The 23,714-nt window shown below is 33.0% G+C and overlaps 3 protein-coding genes across 3 annotated transcripts; 2 read left to right on the top strand and 1 right to left on the bottom strand.

Moving 5' to 3' along the window:
• The first annotated feature begins 6,433 nt into the window (after positions 1–6,433).
• On the top strand, positions 6,434–7,744 carry LOC108835039 (uncharacterized). Its single transcript, XM_018608346.1, has one exon. It carries the CDS (start codon positions 6,434–6,436, stop codon positions 7,742–7,744), a length of 1,311 nt encoding a protein of 436 aa, XP_018463848.1.
• A 212-nt stretch (positions 7,745–7,956) lies between these two features.
• On the top strand, positions 7,957–12,022 carry LOC108835040 (uncharacterized). The gene is made up of 3 exons (XM_018608347.2): positions 7,957–11,629; positions 11,689–11,798; positions 11,852–12,022. The coding sequence occupies exons 1-3, from the start codon at positions 7,957–7,959 to the stop codon at positions 12,020–12,022; spliced, it is 3,954 nt and encodes a 1,317-aa protein (XP_018463849.2).
• Positions 12,023–18,920: 6,898 nt separating this feature from the next.
• Positions 18,921–23,401, bottom strand: LOC108824737 (uncharacterized). The gene is made up of 4 exons (XM_056994735.1): positions 23,291–23,401; positions 22,349–23,011; positions 19,311–19,398; positions 18,921–19,093 (listed from the first exon to the last, which is right to left on the bottom strand). The coding sequence occupies exons 2-4, from the start codon at positions 22,973–22,975 to the stop codon at positions 18,921–18,923; spliced, it is 888 nt and encodes a 295-aa protein (XP_056850715.1). The 5' UTR covers positions 22,976–23,011; positions 23,291–23,401.
• Positions 23,402–23,714: the final 313 nt, after the last annotated feature.

The raw sequence follows: 23,714 nt of genomic DNA, 5'->3' as shown, positions 1-23,714 counted from the left end.
ATTTGGTCGATGTTGTAACAAAGTGATATATATCATGGTATTTGATGGTTGTTTATTTTGAAATAACGGTTATTATTCTTAATTTTATAGTTATTTATATTTCATTAAATTTCTGTTTATTGTGTATAAATAGTCAAAAATTATATTTTCTATCAAACTATGAATACGATCTATTGATAATTATATGTCTAGTTATGTATTTCGTTTATTTAAGAGACTATTATATCAAATTAAATTAATATTACACACAAATATGATTATAAAAACTCAAATATAAAAATTAAAATATTTCAATAAATTAAAACAATAAATATACCATTCCTTTGAAAGGCGGGTCAAAATCTATTTTTTAAAAAAATTTAACTCTTTGAAATTTACATACTTACATATATTGTTTTGGGCCTTAACGGGCTGAAAATGAAGTGTAGTACTACGATAAATCTATTTATATAAAACAAAGATTGGTTCCTCCGAGCTATACCACATAGGATGCCAGCACACAAATTCACTCTTCCAGCGGCCGCCACGTCTCCAGTTAAATGAAACACAGTGCTGGGGACTTTGACTTTCATCGTCTCTTCCAATTGGGCTTCGCGTTGCTCTCCGGTTTTGAGGCCCAGCGACCATACGAATAGAGAGAAACCCTAATCGGTGGTGAAGAACGATCCAGTTCCTATAACAGTTTTCGTGGTGATTAATCGTCTTGAATCCTCTTAATTCATGAGCCCACTTCGAAACTTTCGTTTGCGATGTTCGTCGGCGAGATCTGGTATAAATATGTTACGATCTTTTCTCTGCGAATCGCGATCTCTACATCTCAATTCTACTCATCTCACTCATATACATCTCGATCCACACACATCGCATTGGCTGATATGTTCGTTCTTCAACTGTCGAGGTGCAACTGATCAGGTTTTCAGATGTAAAGGCATCGTCTTCTTCTTATGAGTTTCAGGGATTTGGAGCAGAATATGGGTACTCTTCAGGTTCTCTCCATCTCCTTAGTTTCCCTTTTGTACATTTTCGAGTGAAGATTTGATTTTTTTTTTCAAGTGTCATCTTTAAATTTGATCTTTTATCAGTTTATTAATGATCGGGTTTGAGAAAAGGAATGAACTTTGCAAGAATCTTCACGTGATCAAAGTAAATAAATTTTCCATGTTTCCCTTTGGCTTTAGTCAACGCTTTTTGTGTGTTTCTGCAGATAAAAGCACTGGTATCTACGACCTTCACCACTTGAGTTGTCAATCATCATCATCATTGGCATCTCATAAGAAAGAAGGAGAGATACTTAACAAAAAGAATGTTAAGAGCTTTACCTTCAACAAACTCAAACTTGCAACAAGGAACTTCGGATCAGACTCTGTTGTAGGATAAGGTGTGGTTTATGTTATGTCTATAGAGGTTGGATCGATGAGACTGCTATAGCTCCAACTAAATCCAGCACTGGTATTGTATTTGCTGTCAGTGTGTTTACCTTGATGCCTTTCAAGGTCACCGGGATGTCTGGTACACACAGCATTGTTCTTATTCTAACATCACTCCAATTTTGAACTTTCGTTATTTAATTCTCTGTTCTGCTTGTGTGTTTGTTTGTGATTTCAGACATATATCAACTACTTGGGACATTTAAGTCACCCAAAATTAGTTAAATAGAAAGGGTGGTCTTCATATCATATACTCGCAAGTGGGTTATAAATCAAGATTTTATTGAAACTCTTAGTAGATTGTTTGTTCTTATTTTTGAATGGTACGTTGAAGCAGATGATGTGCAGTGTAAGCCGCTCTTTGGATCTTATGTGGTAAATGTCATATACTAAGACATCAAGGCCTACATCTTGCTTGACTCGGTATACCCTCTTTTCGAACTCTCAGTATTGTCTTAATGGACTAAGAATGGTACTGAATTTTAGTTATGTTTTATGGCAGTATGACTAAAATGGAAAGCTTTCAGACTTTGTGTTAGTGAAAGACTGTCCAATGAGAGAAACAAGCTATGTTAGTACAGGGATCCTGAGTAGGTTTAACTAGTACACTGCTTTACAAAGCGAAGATGCAAATAAACGGACGAAAGGAAAGCTTATTATTTCTCTTTGCCATAAAACTAAAATGCAGATAGTTAGATATTGTAAAAGATGCTCAACGAGTTAAGCAAGTGGACAAACCAAAAAAGTAGCATACATATTACATAATACAGAAATTAGTGCCACTACACCTAAATGGACCTTTAATTTGCAATCTACACTCACTCTTTTCTTCCCAAATTTTATTCCCTTTTTGTCTCTTCGCCATGAATTCACAAATTCTGCAAGTGTGTCTGTTTGTGTGTCAGACAAGTATTTTTCTACTTTTCTCTCACTCTCTTTTTCTTTCTATGTTCTACTTTTCTAGCTCTTTCTTTTCTCTCAACGTAAAATCAATTTCAATCTCTTTTTTATCTCTTTCTTCCAATGCTTATTTCTTCTGTTTGTGTATTCTATTTCTCTCTCCCTTTTCTTATGTTCTACTTTATCTCTTTTTTTAATATTTTAATTCACTGTAAATCTTCACATATTTTATTGATCACCAAAATACTTCATTTTATCATATCAACACACCGATTTAATTTTGAATCACAATCCACCTTCAATTTTCAATCACAACTATGATGATGTCGTAAAAACTCTTGGTGTTGTGAATCGAGAGCGATCAAGAAAAAAAAATTTGACGGCTGAGAAAATATGACGAACCAAAAAGACTTCTCTTATTTGGTTTACTGATAAATGATTTGTTAGATGATACTAATTTGTTATATGATACATGCTTTGTTATCTTATACATGGTTTGATATAGAAGAGTGAATATCTACTATTATATATTTTTTTGATTCATTAAACACTTTATATTTGTTATGAAATACATGTTTTGTTAGATGTTATAAATAAGAGTGTCATTAATTGATAAATATTTGGTAAATATGTTACAAAATAGTTATTTTTAGTTGATAAATGATTTGTTAACTGGTACATGATTTGTTTGTTGATACATTGTTTGTTAGTTGATAATGATAGATGGGTAATCCACTATGAGGATGATTGAGAATATATGACCAATAAATGTAGTGTGTTTAAAGCATATATAATAGTGAATAGTCATTCCGGTCTGGTTACCCAGACCATCTCAAGTATGAGTAATAGAATAGTCTTTTGATGTCAAAAAAAAAGATAATAATAATAATAGTGAATAGTCATCATTTTTGATACAAAATATGTTACAATATAATTGTTGTTAGTCGATATATGATTTGTTATCTACTATAAACAACTGACTAACAAGCTTTGTATCCGCTATTAACAACTATTGTGTAACATCTAATCGACCATATATAAATTAACTGCAATAGTTTATAACAACTAATAAAATATGTAGGCTAAATGTCGATATAAAACAGAGTGTCTGCTAACACATAAATAATAGCGGTAACTAAAATATTACCGACTAACTCATATGTTATCATTAAGAACCACCTACATATATAAATATATTTAGATCACTTTATACAAACTATCAAAGTACATGGTGTATGTTTCATCGTTTACTATTTTTATATATACATCTTTTGATATGTTATCTCATACATGTTAGATGATATATACTACTATGTATTAGAGATTAAACATTACAATTCTAATTCGATCATAAATTAGGTTTCATGCTGTATAACTAGGTAATGTTTGGCAACAACAAAGTTTAACCGTTAATATATATTGGATATGTAACACAACATATTAGCTGCTATAGAATATCTTATCGGTTACGTAATCTTGATTTGATCTTCACTGCTTTATCCAGCAGTCCAATATCTGCCACGCTATCCATTTTTGTAATCTGACACACTACAGTCTAACACACTGTAGTCTGATACAAAATTTGTTAACATTAAAATAACATCAACCATGTTACAAAATTTGTTAACATTAAAATAATACAACTAAAGTATCACTAACAAGATACAAAATTCGTTAACATTAAAATAATATCAATTTTTATTGAATTTATGATAGAACTACATTATAACTCATCAATAATTTGACCATCGAACATTTTACAAAATATGTTAGCGACTTAACAAAATTTGTAACAAGATACAAAATTTGTTAACATGTCACGACATATGTTAGTGAGTTAACAAATGTTGTAACATGTTAACAAAGTATGTTAGCATTAAAATAACATCAACTATAGTCTCGCTAACATGATACAAAATTTGTTAACATTAAAATAACATCAATTTTGACTAGGTTTATAATGTAACTACATTATAACTCATCAATAATTTGACCACCAACATTTTACAAAATATGTTAGCGAGTTAACAAAAATGGTAACATGATACAAAATTTGGTAACATGTTACAAAATTTGTTAACATGTTAAGAAATATGTTAGTGAGTTAACATATTTTGTAACATGATACAAAATTTGTTAACATTAAAATAACATTAACTATAAAATGCATAAATTTATTTTAAATTTAGACAATCATAATAAAAAACTTACCAGAAGCATAGTCATGAACTTGTGTGACTTAAACATTCAGTTCCTAATTTGTAAACACGAATCTAAAGGATCAAACCCAAGAAAATAAAAAAATAAAGTTTTAATGAAACTAACAAAGAAATAAAAAAATTAAAAAAAAAACAATATAACTTAATCTGAATACTTTAAAAAGAAAATAGATAGCATATTGTTCATAAGTGATAGGAGAGAAAAAAAAAGCATAAAAAAATGAAAAATAGTTAAGAAAGAAGATGAAAGAGAAATAAGGAAAAGAAAAAAATAAAAAGAGAAAAATGAGTCACAGAAATCAGAAGGGTTTAATCATCAATCAGAGTTGTTTCCAGGCCTGAGAGTAGATAGGTAGGGGCGTTTTGGTCAATGGAAACAGTGAATCATCAAGTGTGGTAAGTCTCAAATTGGAAAATTCACTAGAGGCATAGAAGCCAATTTTCTCAAACAATTTCAACGATAACCTTGGAACAAATAAAAGTCCTGCGAAAACAATAAAGTTAAAATTGAATAGAAATCCCGTGCGTTTAACCTGATATATTTATATATATTTTGGATTACTAACCCATTCGTAGGGTGAAGAGAGAGAGAAAGGGAGAGTAGAATTATACTAATAGTAAAAATTAGTTCAAACCTTCAAAGTAGCATTTGTATCATAAAAACCTTTAATTTGGCTTACTTTTTCATTAAGTAAAAAATGACATGTTGAACAGGTAAATGTGATGATGTGTAGGTTTTTTTCGAAAAAATAATTATTCAACTCATAAAATCAATAAAAATTAAATAAAAATCAGAAAATTTAATTAAAAAATCGGTATACCTAAAAACAAATTCAGAAAAATTAAATAAAAATTCAAAACTTCAGAAATTAATAAAATTTCAAAAATAAATATGATTAAATTAAAATAAAAACTCAGAAATTGAAGAAAAATTATAGAAAATCACAAAATTAAAAAAAAAAATTAAACATTCATAATAATTTTTTTAGTTACAAGGTCTTTTTTAAAAAAACAAACAAACATATAATCGTAGAGAATAAAAATTTCAAACATATCACTAATGACGATGGTGGTTTCTCACATTACTATTAATAATGACGTTTTAAAGTCTCTCAAACGATATTTTTGGACATCATCGTTAAAAATGACGGTAGATATGTCTATAACAATTTTGAAAACCATCATTTAAAACAGTACCTACCATTTTAAAAAACCTTGATATATCTACCGTTTTAAATGATGGTTGTCGAAAACATAGTTATTGACATATCCACCATCATTTTAAGGATGATATCGAAAACTATCTTTACAAATATGTCAAAACATAACTGTTAATGGTTATGTGAGAAACCACCATCGTCATCAGAGATATTTTTGAAATTTTTATTGTCAACGATGATATATTTCTTTTTTAAAATAATCTTGTAATTTTAAAAAGTATTATGAATTTTTCATTTTTAAAAATATTGTGATTTTTCTTTAATATTTAATTAATTTTCTGAATTTTTAATTTAATCTTACTTAATTTTGAATTTTTATTTAATTTTCTGAATTTTATTTAAATTTTCTGAATTTTCTGTTCATCATGTCTTAGGAAAAACTTTTTGACTCCCTTGTGTGGGCGATTTTCTCTTCCTTTTCTAATATGAGGTTTTCCTTGACTTTAGGAAAGTGGGGCTTCTAGTGGGATATTTTCCTCTTTTCGTGATCTCATAAACAGAAAATATATCTCTTTTGGGTTAAAATCTTTGATATTATTGTGTTTTTATTCGAATATCCTAGGGCTTCCAACAAGCTGTCCTAGGGTTCTTCTTGCTAAACAAGAACAGAGTCGAGAGAAGGGTTGTTTACCAGAGCACGATGAATTTAAACAAAGTGTTTGAAACAATGTCTCTGGAGGAAGAGGATGTACCGGTGACTTTACCGGATCTACCGCAGTTTAGTGCAGTGGAGAGTAACAAGCTGAGCATCATTGGCAGAACTTTGAATCCTGATAGTCAACGGATGAAGGATTTGATTCTGGATATGCCTAGGAAGTGGCAGGTATACGATAGAGTTCGTGGAGTGGCTCTATCGTCAACAATGTTTCAGTTCATATTCAAGCATGAACATGACTTGGAGGAAGTTATGAGGAAACGGGTATGGACTTTCAACGAATGGAGTGTGGTGATCGACCGATGGGTAGAGAAGCCTCCAGACGACTATTTGAAGTACCTATTGGTGTGGGTTCAGCTGCGCAATATCCCGGTGAACCACTACACGAAAGAGGCTATCGAGGCTTTTGCCGATGTGCTAGGCAAAGTGGATGTAGTTGTGTATGACCCAAGTAAAGCTCAAAGTAATGACTATGTTAGAGTCAGGGTGTTTTTCGACGTGGCTAGGCCTGTGAGGAAAACGAAGGTCTTTAACATCCCGGGTTGTGAAGCGGTGACAATCCGTTATGACTTTGAGAGAGTGCAAAAACGGTGCTACCATTGTCAGCGCTTAACTCATGAAAAAGAAAAGTGTCCTCTCTTGATCCAAGCGAGGAAAGACCAGGCGATGGAGAGAAGGAATAAAGTGATGCTAGAGAATCAGAAGAAAGCTCTTTTGATCCAAAAGGATGACCCTTTGTTTGGTGTTCTGAGCGAGGCTCAAGTGGGTATTGATGCAGTAACTGGGAGAAGGAAGATTAATCCTGAAGTGCTTCAGAATATGCGCGAGTACCTTCTAGCAGCAGATGGTGGAGAGAAACGAGTACGAGAGGAAAGAGTTACGAAGTCAGTGCAGGACTTGGAGAATGATAGTGAGGGTCAAAGAAACTTCTTAAGACTAGAGGGCCCTCCATTGGTGATAACTGAAGTGGACAAAGATAAGGGGATTGTTTTTGACTACTCTTTAAAAAATGTAGAGAACAATTTGGAGAGAAGAAGATTGGAAACTGACATCCTAGACAACTCCAAGGCCGATGTCTCTACTAGATCGATGCCTTGTCAAGCTGCTCCTCTTGAGTTTTTTGAATGTTCAACGGGTTTTACTTCTGGTTATACAGAAGCTAACTCTTCCGGGACTTCGAAGCTCACGACAGGGAGAAGGTTTAGACCACCAAAGCGGATGAGAAGATTCAAACCAAAACTGACTGGAGGTTTCAGTACTGAAGAAAAAGGGAAGAGTGTCGCGGTTCAGTGTGACAAGGTTTCGAATAAGAGAAGAGCATAGGTTGTGGCGGGAGGTTTTGCTAGAGTTGCCAGAAGGTCAAAATCAGAGGTGGTCCCAAATGGGGGACTGCCCAATCAGTAATGCGCATATTTAGTTGGAATTGTCGAGGCTTGGGACGGTCTCAAGAATCGACAATTCAACGTCTCAAGGAAATACGTAAAATATATTTCCCTGAGATCATGTTCTTAATGGAAACTAAGCAAAACAGAGATATGGTAGTGGACTTGCAAGTGGTTTTGGGTTATGATAATGTGATGGTAGTAAATCCGATTGGTCTGTCTGGAGGATTAGCTTTGATGTGGAGGCGAGAGGTTGCTGTGGAGGTCAAGTTTGCAGATAAAAACATTATAGATTGTTGGATAAGGCATCGGGGTCAGGCTCTTTATGTGACTTTTATCTATGGTGAACCTAGTCAGCAAGGGAAAAAAGAAGTCTGGGAGAGAGTGATGCGATTGGGAGTAGGGAGAAAAGAGTGTTGGTGTATGGTAGGAGACTTCAACGATATCTTACACAATGGAGAAAAGATAGGAGGGCCAAGACGTGGTGAGGCCTCTTTTGTTGATTTTGTGGAGATGCTAGATGTATGTGAAATGAAAGAACTCATGGGCTATGGGGATAGTTTCACGTGGGCGGGTGTGAGGTATCAGAAGTATATTCAGTGCAAGCTTGACCATTGCTTTGGAAATAAACAATGGAGATCGAAGTTTGCCTCCTCTTCACAAACGTTTATGGAGAGATTAGGCTCTGACCACAGACCTGTTATGGTCAACACTTGCTGGGAGAGAGCTAGGAAAGGGTGTGCTTTCCGTTTTGATAAAAGGATGGTGGGTAAAAACAGAGTGGAGGAGACTATAAACGCCTCATGGAGAAGAGCTAGAGGAGATAAGAAACTGCCGATATTGGAATGTCTAGGAGAGGTGAGGAAGGATTTGGGTAAATGGAAAAGAGACGATAATCAAAATTCCAATGAAAGATTACAGTCGCTTAGAAATGAGCTTGAGTTACAAATGTCTTCTCTAGTACCTTGCTGGGAACGAGTGGGTGAGTTGAAAGCGGAGATTGGGAGAGCTTTCAAGGAAGAAGAAGACTATTGGCTTCAGAAGAGTAGAGACAAGTGGCTTGTAGTGGGAGACAATAACACTAGCTTCTTTCATGCTTCTGTTAAAGCAAATAGACAGAGAAACCAGCTGTTAAAGCTGGTAGATGACAATGGCAGAGAGGCGTCATCGGTTCATCAAATGGGTGAGATTGCATCAGAGTACTTTAATAAACTGTTTGCATCGTCGGGAGCGAGTAACCTGGCTGCTTTCTTTACTGGTTTAACACCAAGAGTAACAGAGAGCATGAATCAGAAGTTGATAAAAGAGATCAGTACAGAGGAGATTAGAGATGCTGTTTTCTCGATCAAAGCCTCAAGTGCGCCGGGGAGTGACGGTATGAATGGTCTATTTTTTCAGGAGTATTGGGAGATAGTGGGAGCTGAAGTTGCCAAGGAGATTCGTGAATTCTTTAGAACCGGTTCCTTTCCTCTGGCTTGGAACTTTACACAGATTTGTTTGATTCCAAAGATCCCCAACCCAACGAAGATGGTAGACTTGCGACCTATAAGTTTATGTTCAGTTTTGTACAAGATTGTGGCGAAGGTGTTAGTTACTCGACTGAAGCCTCTGCTGGAGCATATTGTGTCCCCTACACAATCAGCTTTTGTCCCGGAGAGACTGATTTCTGACAACATCATCATTGCCCATGAAATGGTGCATGGACTGCGGACTCATGAGAAGATATCCAATGAGTTTATGGCTATCAAAACTGATATGTCTAAAGCTTATGATAGGATTGAGTGGAATTATTTGGAAGGACTACTTGGTGTTCTTGGGTTCCATGAGACGTTTAGAGGTTGGATTATGCACTGTGTTAAATCTGTGTCCTATACTGTTCTGATTAATGGAGAAGAACAAGGGAGAATAGTGCCTAGTAGAGGGTTGCGGCAGGGTGATCCTTTGTCCCCGTTCTTGTTTGATTTGTGTACCGAGGGACTTTCTCATCGCCTAAATGAAGCTGAGAGGTGTGGAGAGATTACTGGTATAAAGTTCTCGGATGATGGCCCTGCGATTCATCATCTCTTCTTTGCAGATGATTCACTCCTGTTACTAAAGGCAAATGAAGAGGAAACCACGGCAGTGTGCAAGATATTGAAAGCTTATGAAGAAGTTTCTGGCCAAATGATCAGTTTCGCTAAGTCTGCTATTACTTTTGGTAGCAAAGTTTCTGTGGAGATGAAGTGCAAGATAAAAGAGATCTCAAATATTACCAATGAGGGAGGAACCGGTAAGTATTTGGGACTGCCAGAGTGTTTTAGTGGCTCCAAGGTGGAGATGTTGCAGTACATTCAGGAGAAGATGACGTCTCGGTTCCGTGGTTGGTACGCTTTCTTCTTATCAACTGGTGGCAAGGAGGTGTTGCTGAAATCAGTTGCAATGGCTATGCCAGTCTATGCAATGTCGGTCTTTAAGCTTCCAAAGACAACATGTAAGAACCTGACTCGTGCAACGGCAAACTTTTGGTGGAATGCTCAAGAAGGGATAAACAAAATGCATTGGGTTTCATGGGAGAGGATGTGTCTTGATAAGGAGGATGGGGGTTTAGGTTTCAAAGACATTGAGAAATTTAACCAAGCCCTATTAGCTAAACAAGGATGGAGGCTGTTGATGGATACAGAGTCTCTGTGCGCAAGAGTTCTACGGAGTAGATATTACCCAATGGGAGAGTTCTTGGATGCTAAGCTGGGATCAAGACCGTCTTATGCGTGGCGGAGTATACTTTTTGGGCGCGAGCTCTTGGTCAAGGGGATCAGACATAACGTCGGAACAGGAGAGACAATTAAGGTTTGGACGGAGAAGTGGTTGTTTGATACAGAACCTGTAGCTCCAATGAGGAAACAAACTCGTTTTGATGTAAACTTAAGAGTCTGTGATCTCATTGATCCACAAACACGAACTTGGGATAGAGGGAAGTTGGAGGAGGTTTTCTTCCCTTGTGATATTGAGAAAGTTCTGAAACTGAAGCCAGCTTGGGGGAAGGAGGATTCTTACGAATGGGTACACAATAAGTGGGGCGCTTTCTCGGTGAAAACAGGTTATAGGCTGGCCTGTTCTCTTGACAAGACTGCAGTGAGGACAGAGGCTCAAAATAAGCCGTCTTTGAATGGTCTGAGAAGCAAGGTGTGGAAGGTGGATACTGCTCCGAAGATAAAAAATTTTATGTGGAAGGCTTTGTCTAATGCACTTGGTGTTGCTGAAGAATGTCTGGCTAGAAGAATGAAGGTAGATCCGAGGTGTCAAAAATGTGGGGAAGAAGGTGAATCTATTAATCATGTACTATTCACTTGTCCAGCTGCTCGTGTGGTCTGGGCGAATTCGGGTGTGCCTTTCCCTCCAAGGAGTTTTAAAAATCGGTCCTTATATGAGAACTTTAGCTATCTTATGGCTGTGGGTCAAGACAAGCGAATACCGAAGGAGGTTGGTAGGGTGTTTCCTTGGATTTTGTGGATGTTATGGAAGAACAAAAATGCATTCACGTTTGAGGGGAAGGATTATGAGGCAGAAGAGACAGTGTTAAAATGCAGAGAGGAAGCGAGAAGATGGTTTGAGACTCAAGAAATCTCAAAGAAAGAGGTGAGTGAGAAGGCAATTAAGGCTCGTAAAAATGTGGTGTGGAAGGCGCCGGGTGTTGGACGGGTAAAATGCAACATTGGTTTGTCTTGGATTAAGAAGACGCAGGTGGCCGGTGCTAGCTGGATTGTTAGAAGCAGTGGAGGTGTTACGCTGCTTCATAGCAGGAGAGCTTTCAGCGGGGTCTCGTCGCTCATAGAAGCGAGGCGCTTGAGTCTGATTTGGGCAGCGGAGAGTAGTGTGCTCATAAGATTCCAAATGTTACATTTGAAGTGGAAGATTCAGATCTTATTATGGCTGTGAATAAACCAAGAGAATGTCCGGCTTTTCGAGCTCATGGTGTTGAGATAAGAGAAGTTATGAGTCAGATTGCTGAATGGGAGGTGAGTTTAGTTCGTAGATGTGCCAATAAGCCGGCCTTCTTGATTGCACGTAGTGTAACAAAGGAACAAAGATGGCAGTCTTATGTGGCACAGGGGGATCCTTGTTGGCTGAGAAGGTTACTTGCAGAAGAAGGTTTAAGATCATAAGGGTGGTATGTGGACGAGTTTTCTTGAACAGAGCGACTTTGGTGTACTCGTTTTGGAGGTTCTTCGTCTGGTGGTGATATTGGCTGTTTGCGATTTTAGGTTGCTCAGTTGTTTTTAATTTTGCTTGTGGTTGTGATGCCGTTGGAGGCTTTCTTTTCTATTCGAACCTTGGTATGTTTCAGAGTTAAAAAAAAAGAACAGGTAAATGTGATGATGTGTAGGTTTTTTTTCAAAAAAAAAATAATTATTTAATTAATAAAATCAATAAAAATTAAATAAAAATCAGAAAATTAAAAAAAAAATCAGGTAACCAAATAAATCAAATTTGAATTTTTTTTTTTTTAAAAAAAGAAAATTCAGAAAATTTAAATAAAATTCAGAAAATTAAATAAAAATTCAAAAATAAGTAAGATTAAATTAAAAATTCAGAAAATTAAATAAATATTAAAGAAAAATCACAATATTTTTAAAAATGAAAAATTCATAATACTTTTTAAAATTACAAGATTATTTTAAAAAGGAAATATATCATCGTTGACAATAAAAATTTAAAAAATATCCCTGATGACGATGGTGGTTTCTCACATAACCATTAACAGTTATGTTTTGACATATTTGTAAAGATAGTTTTCGATATCATCCTTAAAATGATGGTGGTATGTCAATAACTATGTTTTCGACAACCGTCATTTAAAACGGTAGATATATCAAGGTTTTTTAAAATGGTAGATATATCAAGGTTTTTAAAATGGTAGGTACTGTTTTAAATGATGGTTGTCAAAATTGTTATAGACATATCTACTGTCATTTTTAACGATGATGTCGAAAAATATCGTTTGAGAGACTTTAAAAACGTCATTATTAATAGTAATGTGAGAAACCACCATCGTCATTAGTGATATGTTTGAAATTTTTATTCTCTACGATTATATGTTTGTTTGTTTTTTTTAAAAAGACCTTGTAACTAAAAAAACTATTATGAATGTTTCAATTTGTTTTTTAATTTTTTGATTTTCTATTATTTTTCTTCAATTTCTGAGTTTTTATTTTAATTTAATCATATTTATTTTTGAAACTTTATTAATTTCTGAAGTTTTGAATTTTTATTTAATTTTTCTGAATTTGTTATTAGGTATACCGATTTTTTAATTAAATTTTCTGATTTTTATTTAATTTTTATTGATTTTATGAGTTGAATAATTATTTTTTCGAAAAAACCTACACATCATCACATTTACCTGTTCAACATGTCATTTTTTACTTAATGGAAAAGTAAGCCAAATTAAAGGTTTTTATGATACAAATGCTACTTTGAGTTTTGAACTAATTTTTACTATTAGTATAATTCTACTCTCCCTCTCTCTCTCTCTTCACCCTACGAATGGGTTAGTAACCCAAAATATATATAAATATATCAGGTTAAACGCACGGGATTTCTATTCAATTTTAACTTTATTGTTTTCGCAGGACTTTTATTTGTTCTAAGGTTATCGTTGAAACTGTTTGAGAAAATTGGCTTCTATGCCTCTAGTGAATGTTCCAATTTGAGACTTACCACACTTGATGATTCACTGTTTCCATTGACCAAAACGCCCCTACCTATCTACTCTCAGGCCTGGAAACAACTCTGATTGATGATTAAACCCTTCTGATTTCTGTGACTCATTTTTTTCTTTTTATTTTTTTCTTTTCCTTATTTCTCTTTCATCTTCTTTCTTAACTATTTCTCATTTTCTTATGCTTTTTTTTTCTCTCCTATCACTTATGAACAATATACTATCTATTTTCTTTCTAAAATATTCAGATTAAGTTATATTGTTTTTTTTAATTTTTTTATTTCTTTGTTAGTTTCATTAAAACTTTATTATTTTATTTTCTTGGGTTTGATCCTTTAGATTCGTGTTTACAAATTAGGAACTGAATGTATAAGTCACACAAGTTCATGACTATGCTTCTGGTAAGTTTTTTTATTATGATTGTCTAAATTTAAAATAAATTTCTGCATTTTATAGTTAATGTTATTTTAATGTTAACAAATTTTGTATTATGTTACAAAATATGTTAACTCACTAACATATTTCTTAACATGTTAACAAATTTTGTAACATGTTACCAAATTTTGTATCATGTTACAATTTTTGTTAACTCGCTAACATATTTTGTATAATGTTGGTGGTCAAACTATTGATGAGTTATAATGTAGTTACATTATAACCTAGTCAAAATTGATGTTATTTTAATGTTAACAAATTTTGTATCATGTTAGCGAGACTATAGTTGATGTTATTTTAATGCTAACATACTTTGTTAACATGTTACAACATTTGTTAACTCACTAACATATGTCGTGACATGTTAACAAATTTTGTATCTTGTTACAAATTTTTTTAAGTCGTTAACATATTTTGTAAAACGTTCGATGGTCAAATTATTGATGAGTTATAATGTAGTTCTATCATAAATTCAATAAAATTGATATTATTTTAATGTTAACGAATTTTGTATCATGTTAGTGATACTTTAGTTGATATTATTTTAATGTTAACAAATTTTGTAACATGGTTGATGTTATTTTAATGTTAACAAATTTTGTATCACGTTACAAAATTTGTTAATTCGCTAATCTATTTTGTAACATATTAACAAATTTTGTATCTTGTTACAAATTTTGTTAACTCGCTAAAATATTTTGTTAACTTGCTAACATATTTTATATAAATTGAAAAATAAAAGTTTAAATCTGAATTTAAAAAAAAATGAAAATGATGAAAAAAAAACTCAGTTTCTACCAAGATGAAAAGAAAATCCATAAAATTAATTTCAAAACTCAAAGGAAAAAGAGATAATTGGTCCATATACCCCAATTGAAGCTATAATTAGCCAAGTGTCCCTCCCCTTAAACGCAGCAAATCATTTCCCATTTTAACCCTCACCCTATCTCTGCAATCCCTTTATAGCTGTGTCAGTTTTTGTGTCAGCTTATAAGTCAGTTTGTGTGTCAGTCTATGTTATAGCTTTGCTTCATAGACATGAGTTTATACTCTTAACAAAATATCACTCATCCAATAGAAGAAACAAAATCAAAAGAGAAAAAAAAAGAGAATAGACAAAGATTTGTAAAACCTAAATACAAAGAAGAAGAATCAAAGACAAAGATAAACTCAACCAACCTCTGCCATTTGAAGCCACCGCTGCCGAAACAAAGTCAGTCTCGTTTTCTTTTCCTACTTATCCACAAGTAATTTTTGTTTACTTTGCATTTATCTCATAAAGTTATTTTTTTCTATTTGTAATATTTTATTTTATAAGTTTGATTTGATTTCTCACTTTGATGGTTCTAAGATTATTGGATTGAGATTTGTTATCCGGTACATCTTTTTTATAAGTCGTTGTTATCTGATAAATGATTTGATATCTGGTACATATTTTGTTAGCTGATACAAAAATTTATTATTTATTGATATACAATTTGTATGTGTGATAAATGGTATCAAAACTTGTAAATTATTTGATACTTCATTTGGTGGCAGATAAAATAGTTAATGCATGGTGTCTGAATTAATATGTTGTTTGAGAAATCGTTTGTTATCTGATAAATGATTTGTTACTTAGTGCATGTATCTAATAAAAGATTGTTTGATAAATGGGTTGTTATGATTTGTTACTTAGTGCATGTATCTAATAAAAGATTGTTTGATAAATGGGTTGTTATCTGATAAAAGACTTGTTACCTGATACATGTTTTGTTAGCTGATATATAGTTTAATATAAAAGATTGATAGATGGTTGGTGTGGTGGTATATACCGTAAACTAATTTTTAGAGGGTAATTTTCATTTTGTTTTGAATTCTATTTTGCTAAATTTAAGTTATTAGTGTTTTAGATTATTTTATATTTTAACCTTAATATGTTTTTTTGTAGATCTTAATGAATATAATAGCTAATTTATGGTATGAGAGCCATGTAAATAAATTTTGATTTTCTTAAAAGTATGATGTGTGTTCTCAATTGTCTAATCTCCTATCATTCCAAATCCATGTGAAGTCCGCAGAATTAATGGTCCTATACACGACTATGGGTGGGAGGACTAGGTAGAAGATGGCTGCAGAGATAATATGCTTGGAATTTACTTCATGCCATTGATAGATAATTTTGTAAAAAAAAAAGACTCAATCGATACACCAGATACATACATAATGGATTACTGCTAACTATAAACTTTTTTCTCTAACTTTTTTTATCGTTTAACAATATAAATTATTGTTAACTATAAAATTTTATGTCGCCATTTGAAATAAATGTTTTGTTAGTGCAATATACCCAATAAGCACCTGAATTAGCCAAATGCCCATGGATATGCACAATCCAAAAAAGGATAATTTTTTTGGTGCTGTGCGGACGAAAATGTCCATACTTTATGGAATATAGATTCAACGGTACTATGATGCGTGTGTCAGACTACAGTGTGTTAGACTGTAGTGTGTCAGATTGCAAAAATGGACAGCGTGGCAGATATTGGACTGCTGGATAAAGCAGTGAAGATCAAATCAAGATTACGTAACCGATAAGATATTCTATAGCAGCTAATATGTTGTGTTACATATCCAATATATATTAACGGTTAAACTTTGTTGTTGCCAAACATTACCTAGTTATACAGCATGAAACCTAATTTGTGATCGAATTAGAATTGTAATGTTTAATCTCTAATACATAGTAGTATATATCATCTAACATGTATGAGATAACATATCAAAAGATGTATATATAAAAATAGTAAACGATGAAACATACACCATGTACTTTGATAGTTTGTATAAAGTGATCTAAATATATTTATTTATGTAGGTGGTTCTTAATGATAACATATGAGTTAGTCGGTAATATTTTAGTTACCGCTATTATTTATGTGTTAGCAGACACTCTGTTTTATATCGACATTTAGCCTACATATTTTATTAGCTGTTATAAACTATTGCAGTTAATTTATATATGGTCGATAAGATGTTACACAATAGTTGTTAATAGCGGATACAAAGCTTGTTAGTCAGTTGTTTAGAGTAGATAACAAATCATATATCGACTAACAACAATTATATTGTAACATATTTTGTATCAAAAATGACTATTCACTATTATTATTATTATTTTTTTTTTGACATCAAAAGGCTATTCTATTACTCAAACTTGAGATGGTCTGGGTAACCAGACCGGAATGACTATTCACTATTATATATGCTTTAAACACACTACATTTATTGGTCATATATTCTCAATCATCCTCATAGTGGATTACCCATCTATCATTATCAACTAACAAACAATGTATCAACAAACAAATCATGTACCAGTTAACAAATCATTTATCAACTAAAAATAACTATTTTGTAACATATTTACCAAATATTTATCAATTAATGACACTCTTATTTATAACATCTAACAAAACATGTATTTCATAACAAATATAAAGTGTTTAATGAATCAAAAAAATATATAATAGTAGATATTCACTCTTCTATATCAAACCATGTATAAGATAACAAAGCATGTATCATATAACAAATTAGTATCATCTAACAAATCATTTATCAGTAAACCAAATAAGAGAAGTCTTTTTGGTTCGTCATATTTTCTCAGCCATCAAATTTTTTTTTCTTGATCGCTCTCGATTCACAACACCAAGAGTTTTTACGACATCATCATAGTTGTGATTGAAAATTGAAGGTGGATTGTGATTCAAAATTAAATCGGTGTGTTGATATGATAAAATGAAGTATTTTGGTGATCAATAAAATATGTGAAGATTTACAGTGAATTAAAATATTAAAAAAGAGATAAAGTAGAACATAAGAAAAGGGAGAGAGAAATAGAATACACAAACAGAAGAAATAAGCATTGGAAGAAAGAGATAAAAAAAGAGATTGGAATTGATTTTACGTTGAGAGAAAAGAAAGAGTTAGAAAAGTAGAACATAGAAAGAAAAAGAGAGTGAGAGAAAAATAGAAAAATACTTGTCTGACACACAAACAGACACACTTGCAGAATTTGTAAATTCATGGCGAAGAGACAAAAAGGGAATAAAATTTGGGAAGAAAAGAGTGAGTGTAGATTGCAAATTAAAGGTCCATTTAGGTGTAGTGGCACTAATTTCTATATTATGTAATATGTATGCTACTTTTTTGGTTTGTCCACTTGCTTAACTCGTTGAGCATCTTTTCCAATATCTAACTATCTGCATTTTAGTTTTATGGCAAAGAGAAATAACAAGCTTTCCTTTCGTCCGTTTATTTGCATCTTCACTTTGTAAAAGCAGTGTACTAGTTGACACATACTCAGGATCCATGTACTAACATAGCTTGTTTCTCTCATTGGACAGTCTTTCACTAACACAAAGTCTGAAAGCTTTCCATTTTAGTCATACTGCCATAAAACATAACTAAAATTCAGTACAATTCTTAGTCCATTAAGACAATACTGAGAGTTTGAAAAGAGGGTATACCGAGTCAAGCAAGATGTAGGCCTTGATGTCTCAGTATATGACGTTTACCACATAAGATCCAAAGAGCGGCTTACACTGCACATCATCTGCTTCAACGTACCATTCAAAAATAAGAACAAACAATCTCCTAAGAGTTTCAATAAAATCTTGATTTATAACCCACTTGCGAGTATATGATATGAAGACCACCCTTTCTATTTAACTAATTTTGGGTGACTTAAATGTCCCAAGTAGTTGATATATGTCTGAAATCACAAACAAACACACAAGCAGAATATAGAATTAAATAACGAAAGTTCGAAATTGGAGTGATGTTAGAATAAGAACAATGCTGTGTGTACCAGACATCCCGGTGACCTTGAAAGGCATCAAGGTAAACACACTGACAGCAAATACAATACCAGTGCTGGATTTAGTTGGAGCTATAGCAGTCTCATCGATCCAACCTCTATAGACAGAACAGAAACCACACCTTATCCTACAACAGAGTCTGATCCGAAGTTCCTTGTTGCAAGTTTGAGTTTGTTGAAGGTAAAGCTCTTAACATTCTTTTTGTTAAGTATCTCTCCTTCTTTCTTATGAGATGCCAATGATGATGATGATTGACAACTCAAGTGGTGAAGGTCGTAGATACCAGTGCTTTTATCTGCAGAAACACACAAAAAGCGTTGACTAAAGCCAAAGGGAAACATGGAAAATTTATTTACTTTTATCACGTGAAGATTCTTGCAAAGTTCATTCCTTTTCTCAAACCCGATCATTAATAAACTGATAAAAGATCAAACTTAAAGATGACACTTGAAAAAAAAATCAAATCTTCACTCGAAAATGTACAAAAGGGAAACTAAGGAGATGGAGAGAACCTGAAGAGTACCCATATTCTGCTCCAAATCCCTGAAACTCATAAGAAGAAGACGATGCCTTTACATCTGAAAACATGATCAGTTGCACCTCGACAGTTGAAGAACGAACATATCAGCCAATGCGATGTGTGTGGACCGAGATGTATATGAGTGAGATGAGTAGAATTGAGATGTAGAGATCGCGATTCGCAGAGAAAAGATCGTAACATATATATACCAGATCTCGCCAACGAACATCGCAAACGAAAGTTTCGAAGTGGGCTCACGAATTAAGAGGATTCAAGACGATTAAACACCACGAAAACTGTTATAGGAACTGGATCGTTCTTCACCACCGATTAGGTTTTCTCTCTATTTGTATGGTCGCTGGGCCTCAAAACCGGAGAGCAACGCGAAGCCCAATTGGAAGAGACGATGAAAGTCAAAGTCCCCAGCACTGTGTTTCATTTAACTGGAGACGTGGCGGCCGCTGGAAGAGTGAATTTGTGTGCTGGCATCCTATGTGGTATAGCTCGGAGGAACCAATCTTTGTTTTATATAAATAGATTTATCGTAGTACTACACTTCATTTTCAGCCCGTTAAGGCCCAAAACAATATATGTAAGTATGTAAATTTCAAAGAGTTAAATTTTTTTAAAAAATAGATTTTGACCCGCCTTTCAAAGGAATGGTATATTTATTGTTTTAATTTATTGAAATATTTTAATTTTTATATTTGAGTTTTTATAATCATATTTGTGTGTAATATTAATTTAATTTGATATAATAGTCTCTTAAATAAACGAAATACATAACTAGACATATATTTATCAATAGATCGTATTCATAGTTTGATAGAAAATATAATTTTTGACTATTTATACACAATAAACAGAAATTTAATGAAATATAAATAACTATAAAATTAAGAATAATAACCGTTATTTCAAAACAAACAAACATCAAATACCATGATATATATCACTTTGTTACAACATCGACCAAATAAAGGCATGGAATCATTTCAACATATTTATATAAAGCAAAAAATAAGTGAACTTGTGTTTGCGCAGAACTAGGCACTTAGTTCTTAGAGTTCTCGAGACCTTTTTTAACTTAAGAATTCTAGAGTGGATTTTGAATAGTCGCAACTATATCTTTACAAAAAAACTGAAATTTATTTGTGACTATTTATACAGAATAATTTATTTGTGACTATTTATTATACTATTATTTATGAAGAGATTTTGCTTACTTGTCATGTTCTCCATGATTTTAGCTAATTTTGCTTATTTGTCATATTTTTATTAAGTTTAAGCTAAATTATCATTGATGTATTATTTGTTTTGAGCTGAGTCACTAAATCATTAATTTAAAATAATAGCCTTGATGAATGTTCTACATAAATAAAAACGAATTTTATTTTATTAATATTAAATTTATATGTTATATTAGCTTTTCTTATTTGTCATATTTTTACTAGGTTTTAGACTTTTAGATAGGTTATTAATTTATTATTAGTTTCTAACTATTCACTAATTTATTTTAATGATATAAAGTTTATATGTTATATGCTATATTAAATAATTGATTACAAAATAATATTTTAGAATTATCAAAAAAAATAATTCTTCTATACATATTCTTTTTTGTGCCTGTCTGAAAACAATATTATTATTATAATAGCGAGGAAAACGTCCAATTCCCTTAGTGCGAAGCTTAATTGAATTGCATTAGTGTCTCAATCATAGTTGAACTATGTACATTGTCGCACGTACATATTTTTGTTGCATTTGTGCTGCCAACATGCATGCCACACACCTCTACTAAATGTTATGCATTGCATTTTTGTGCAAAAACATTAGCATTTTGTATCCTAATTCGTCTAAATGGAACTATGATTCAAAACAGAAAAAACAATCATTTTATGTTAAACCAAGCGGAACCAAAGTCCATGATATAACTTACACGCAGTCCTGTTCTTCGACAGAGAAAATCAAATCCATAATCTCTACGAATTTAAGCCATGAGACACTAGATTATCAACTACCATGCATTCCACTATAGATTAGCATGTGTGAGTTGCAGACAAACAAACAAAAACTTTTGATGAATGCAATAATATAGAGAATTAAACTACATTCGTAGCAGACATTCCTGGCCGTCCTTGAATGCCACTACATGAGAAGGAACATCACAGCTAATCAAGTCCCAAAATACACCAATTAATATTGTCCCGGACCAACATTTTATTCTTGTAAAATTAAATGATACAGAAAGTATCATCTACAACCATAGACATTCGTTGTCAGTATCATTAAGACTTCGAATGGTAAACGGTATCTCGCCCCGTACCGAAGTTAACAGTAACAAAAACTTCTACATATACCATATATCTATACGTTTTTATAATTGTTAAAAATCGCATCGCAGTTAAACCGCTTGTCCCGTACCGTTCGACGCGTAGTCGCTATTCAGATAAATGACTTTAGATACAATATGCATAAATGACTACAGTGTCAGTATATTATTTCATATTATTTCATAATAGAATATTATTAAAAAAAACTAGTCTAAGAAATTGCATCCAAAATTTTTTGGTGGTTTAGTAGTAACGTAAGAGTATTAGTTTTTTTGTGTATTTTCAATTCAAATCTTTTTTGATATGAGGTGATAATTTTAAAACTGGAATTTGCAAAATGTCCCGTGGATTATTTACAGAGTGATTTGTATACGTGTCATTACTACAATCATTCTCACAAAAAATAATAATATAGCACTTAAAAAGATGACATACCTTATAATTAAATATGACAAGGACAATTGTATTTAATATTGATATATATTTTTGGAAAACTTTATAGAATATGACAATAACTCATACATTACATTTAATGTCGATTTATATTTTTGGTAAATTTTTTAAAATATGGTAATAACTCATAAATCATCACTAAAATAAATATCTTCAAATATGAAATTATAAATTTTAAATTACTATTGAGTTTTTTTTTTATAATTATACAATTTATATTCAATAAATGAATGTAGTAGATAACCTTTAGCATATGAATCTTTAAGTAACATAGTACAGTTAACGTAACAGCTCTCTTACTTGCTCCACAAGCTTCAGATCTCGTGACGGTATGATCCTCTTTGGGTGCACCATCACTAGCAAACTGGGGCATGAGGGAGAGGGTTTGGCCTTCAGGTTCAGTGAGTTTATCCTCTGCAGAAGAGCCACCAACATCTTTCACCTCTGTATCCATAGAAAGATTCGTCTCAGAACCACCAACCTCATCGCTCATTGGATGAATATCAGTTTGATTCTGAGTGCTTGGAGTTCGTTGGTTTAAAGAGGGAACTTCTCTTGCATACATCTTAGCTTGTGGAAACAAATCAGTGGTGGGAGTAACTGGAGTGACTTTTCCCGGTAAGAAAACAATGCCTTTGAAATGCTTATCCGTGTCAGCGACCTTCACGTGGAGAAAATAGCCAGCCTCGAAAGAACCTTCAACCACACCACAAACCATCCGACCTATCAGATTTTCATCAATGGGGTTCAGCTGTGGCTGAGTCTGGACTTCATCACTGCGAGGAGGACGACCCCTTCTCCTCTTACTAGGTGGAATAGATGAGGTCGAGCCTTGATTCGTTTGGTCAAACCTCTCTGGATTATCACCCATGATCAAACTCTCCTTCTTGATCAACAATACTGTCCTCTGGTGAGAAACAAAGCATCTTATTTGATCATAGTTACCTCCACTAATTACAAGACTAAAACTTTCACTTTAACACTAACTGGTGAAGTAGTGATTGCATTAAGAGTAGACTGATCTCAAAACGTAACATACAAACAAAGTTTATGGTGGCCATGTAAGATAAATTAAAAGATTGATCAAGCTAAGAGAATCTAACACACACAGAGGACAACGGCGCTAGATTCCAAACATGCCTGATAAATATCCCAATCATACATGAAACGGAAAATCAACACTTACGGCGACCTTATTTGCCGGAATCGGAGGGAAAAACTCACTGTTCTGTACAGTTGCGCATCTCACCTTCCTCTTTCTCCTCGCTTCGCCTTCCTCATATCGAATGTTGGAAAAAAATATTTATATTTATTTGAATTTTACCTTATATGGGCCGCCACAAATGGTTTCCTTTTAAAGCCCAGTAAACTCTATCCGGAAGTTGTTTTGGGAAAGTCTTGATGGTGTCGTGGGCATATGTCCTAATATATTGAACAGAAGAAAATGTTCTGCTACATCTACTTGTTAAAAACCTGGTTATTGGAATTAGCTGTATCTTTATTTTATTTTTACTGTATAATTTAGTTTGTAAATTTATTTGTTTGTAGTTTCTTTTTGCTGTATCATTACAAAACATTTTTTTTTGTTCTGGAAATAAAATTTTCTACAA

The sequence above is a fragment of the Raphanus sativus genome, chromosome 9 (genome assembly GCF_000801105.2).
Source record: "Raphanus sativus cultivar WK10039 chromosome 9, ASM80110v3, whole genome shotgun sequence".
Taxonomy (NCBI): domain Eukaryota; kingdom Viridiplantae; phylum Streptophyta; class Magnoliopsida; order Brassicales; family Brassicaceae; genus Raphanus; species Raphanus sativus.
This window is presented reverse-complemented; position numbering and strand designations above follow the sequence as displayed.

Bases quoted from the DNA above. Each gene is read 5' to 3' on its own strand.
- LOC108835039 (XM_018608346.1), top strand. From the start codon at position 6,434: ATGTCTCTGGAGGAAGAGGATGTACCGGTGACTTTACCGGATCTACCG.
- LOC108835040 (XM_018608347.2), top strand. From the start codon at position 7,957: ATGGTAGTGGACTTGCAAGTGGTTTTGGGTTATGATAATGTGATGGTA. The intron at 11,630-11,688 runs GTCTGATTTGGG...TTACATTTGAAG, and splicing joins CATAGAAGCGAGGCGCTTGA to TGGAAGATTCAGATCTTATT. The intron at 11,799-11,851 runs GTGAGTTTAGTT...GATTGCACGTAG, and splicing joins GTCAGATTGCTGAATGGGAG to TGTAACAAAGGAACAAAGAT.
- LOC108824737 (XM_056994735.1), bottom strand. From the start codon at position 22,975: ATGGGTGATAATCCAGAGAGGTTTGACCAAACGAATCAAGGCTCGACC. The intron at 19,399-22,348 runs GTTATCTACTAC...TCAACTGTCGAG, and splicing joins TAAAGATTCATATGCTAAAG to GTGCAACTGATCATGTTTTC. The intron at 19,094-19,310 runs GTTCTCTCCATC...GTGTTTCTGCAG, and splicing joins AGAATATGGGTACTCTTCAG to ATAAAAGCACTGGTATCTAC.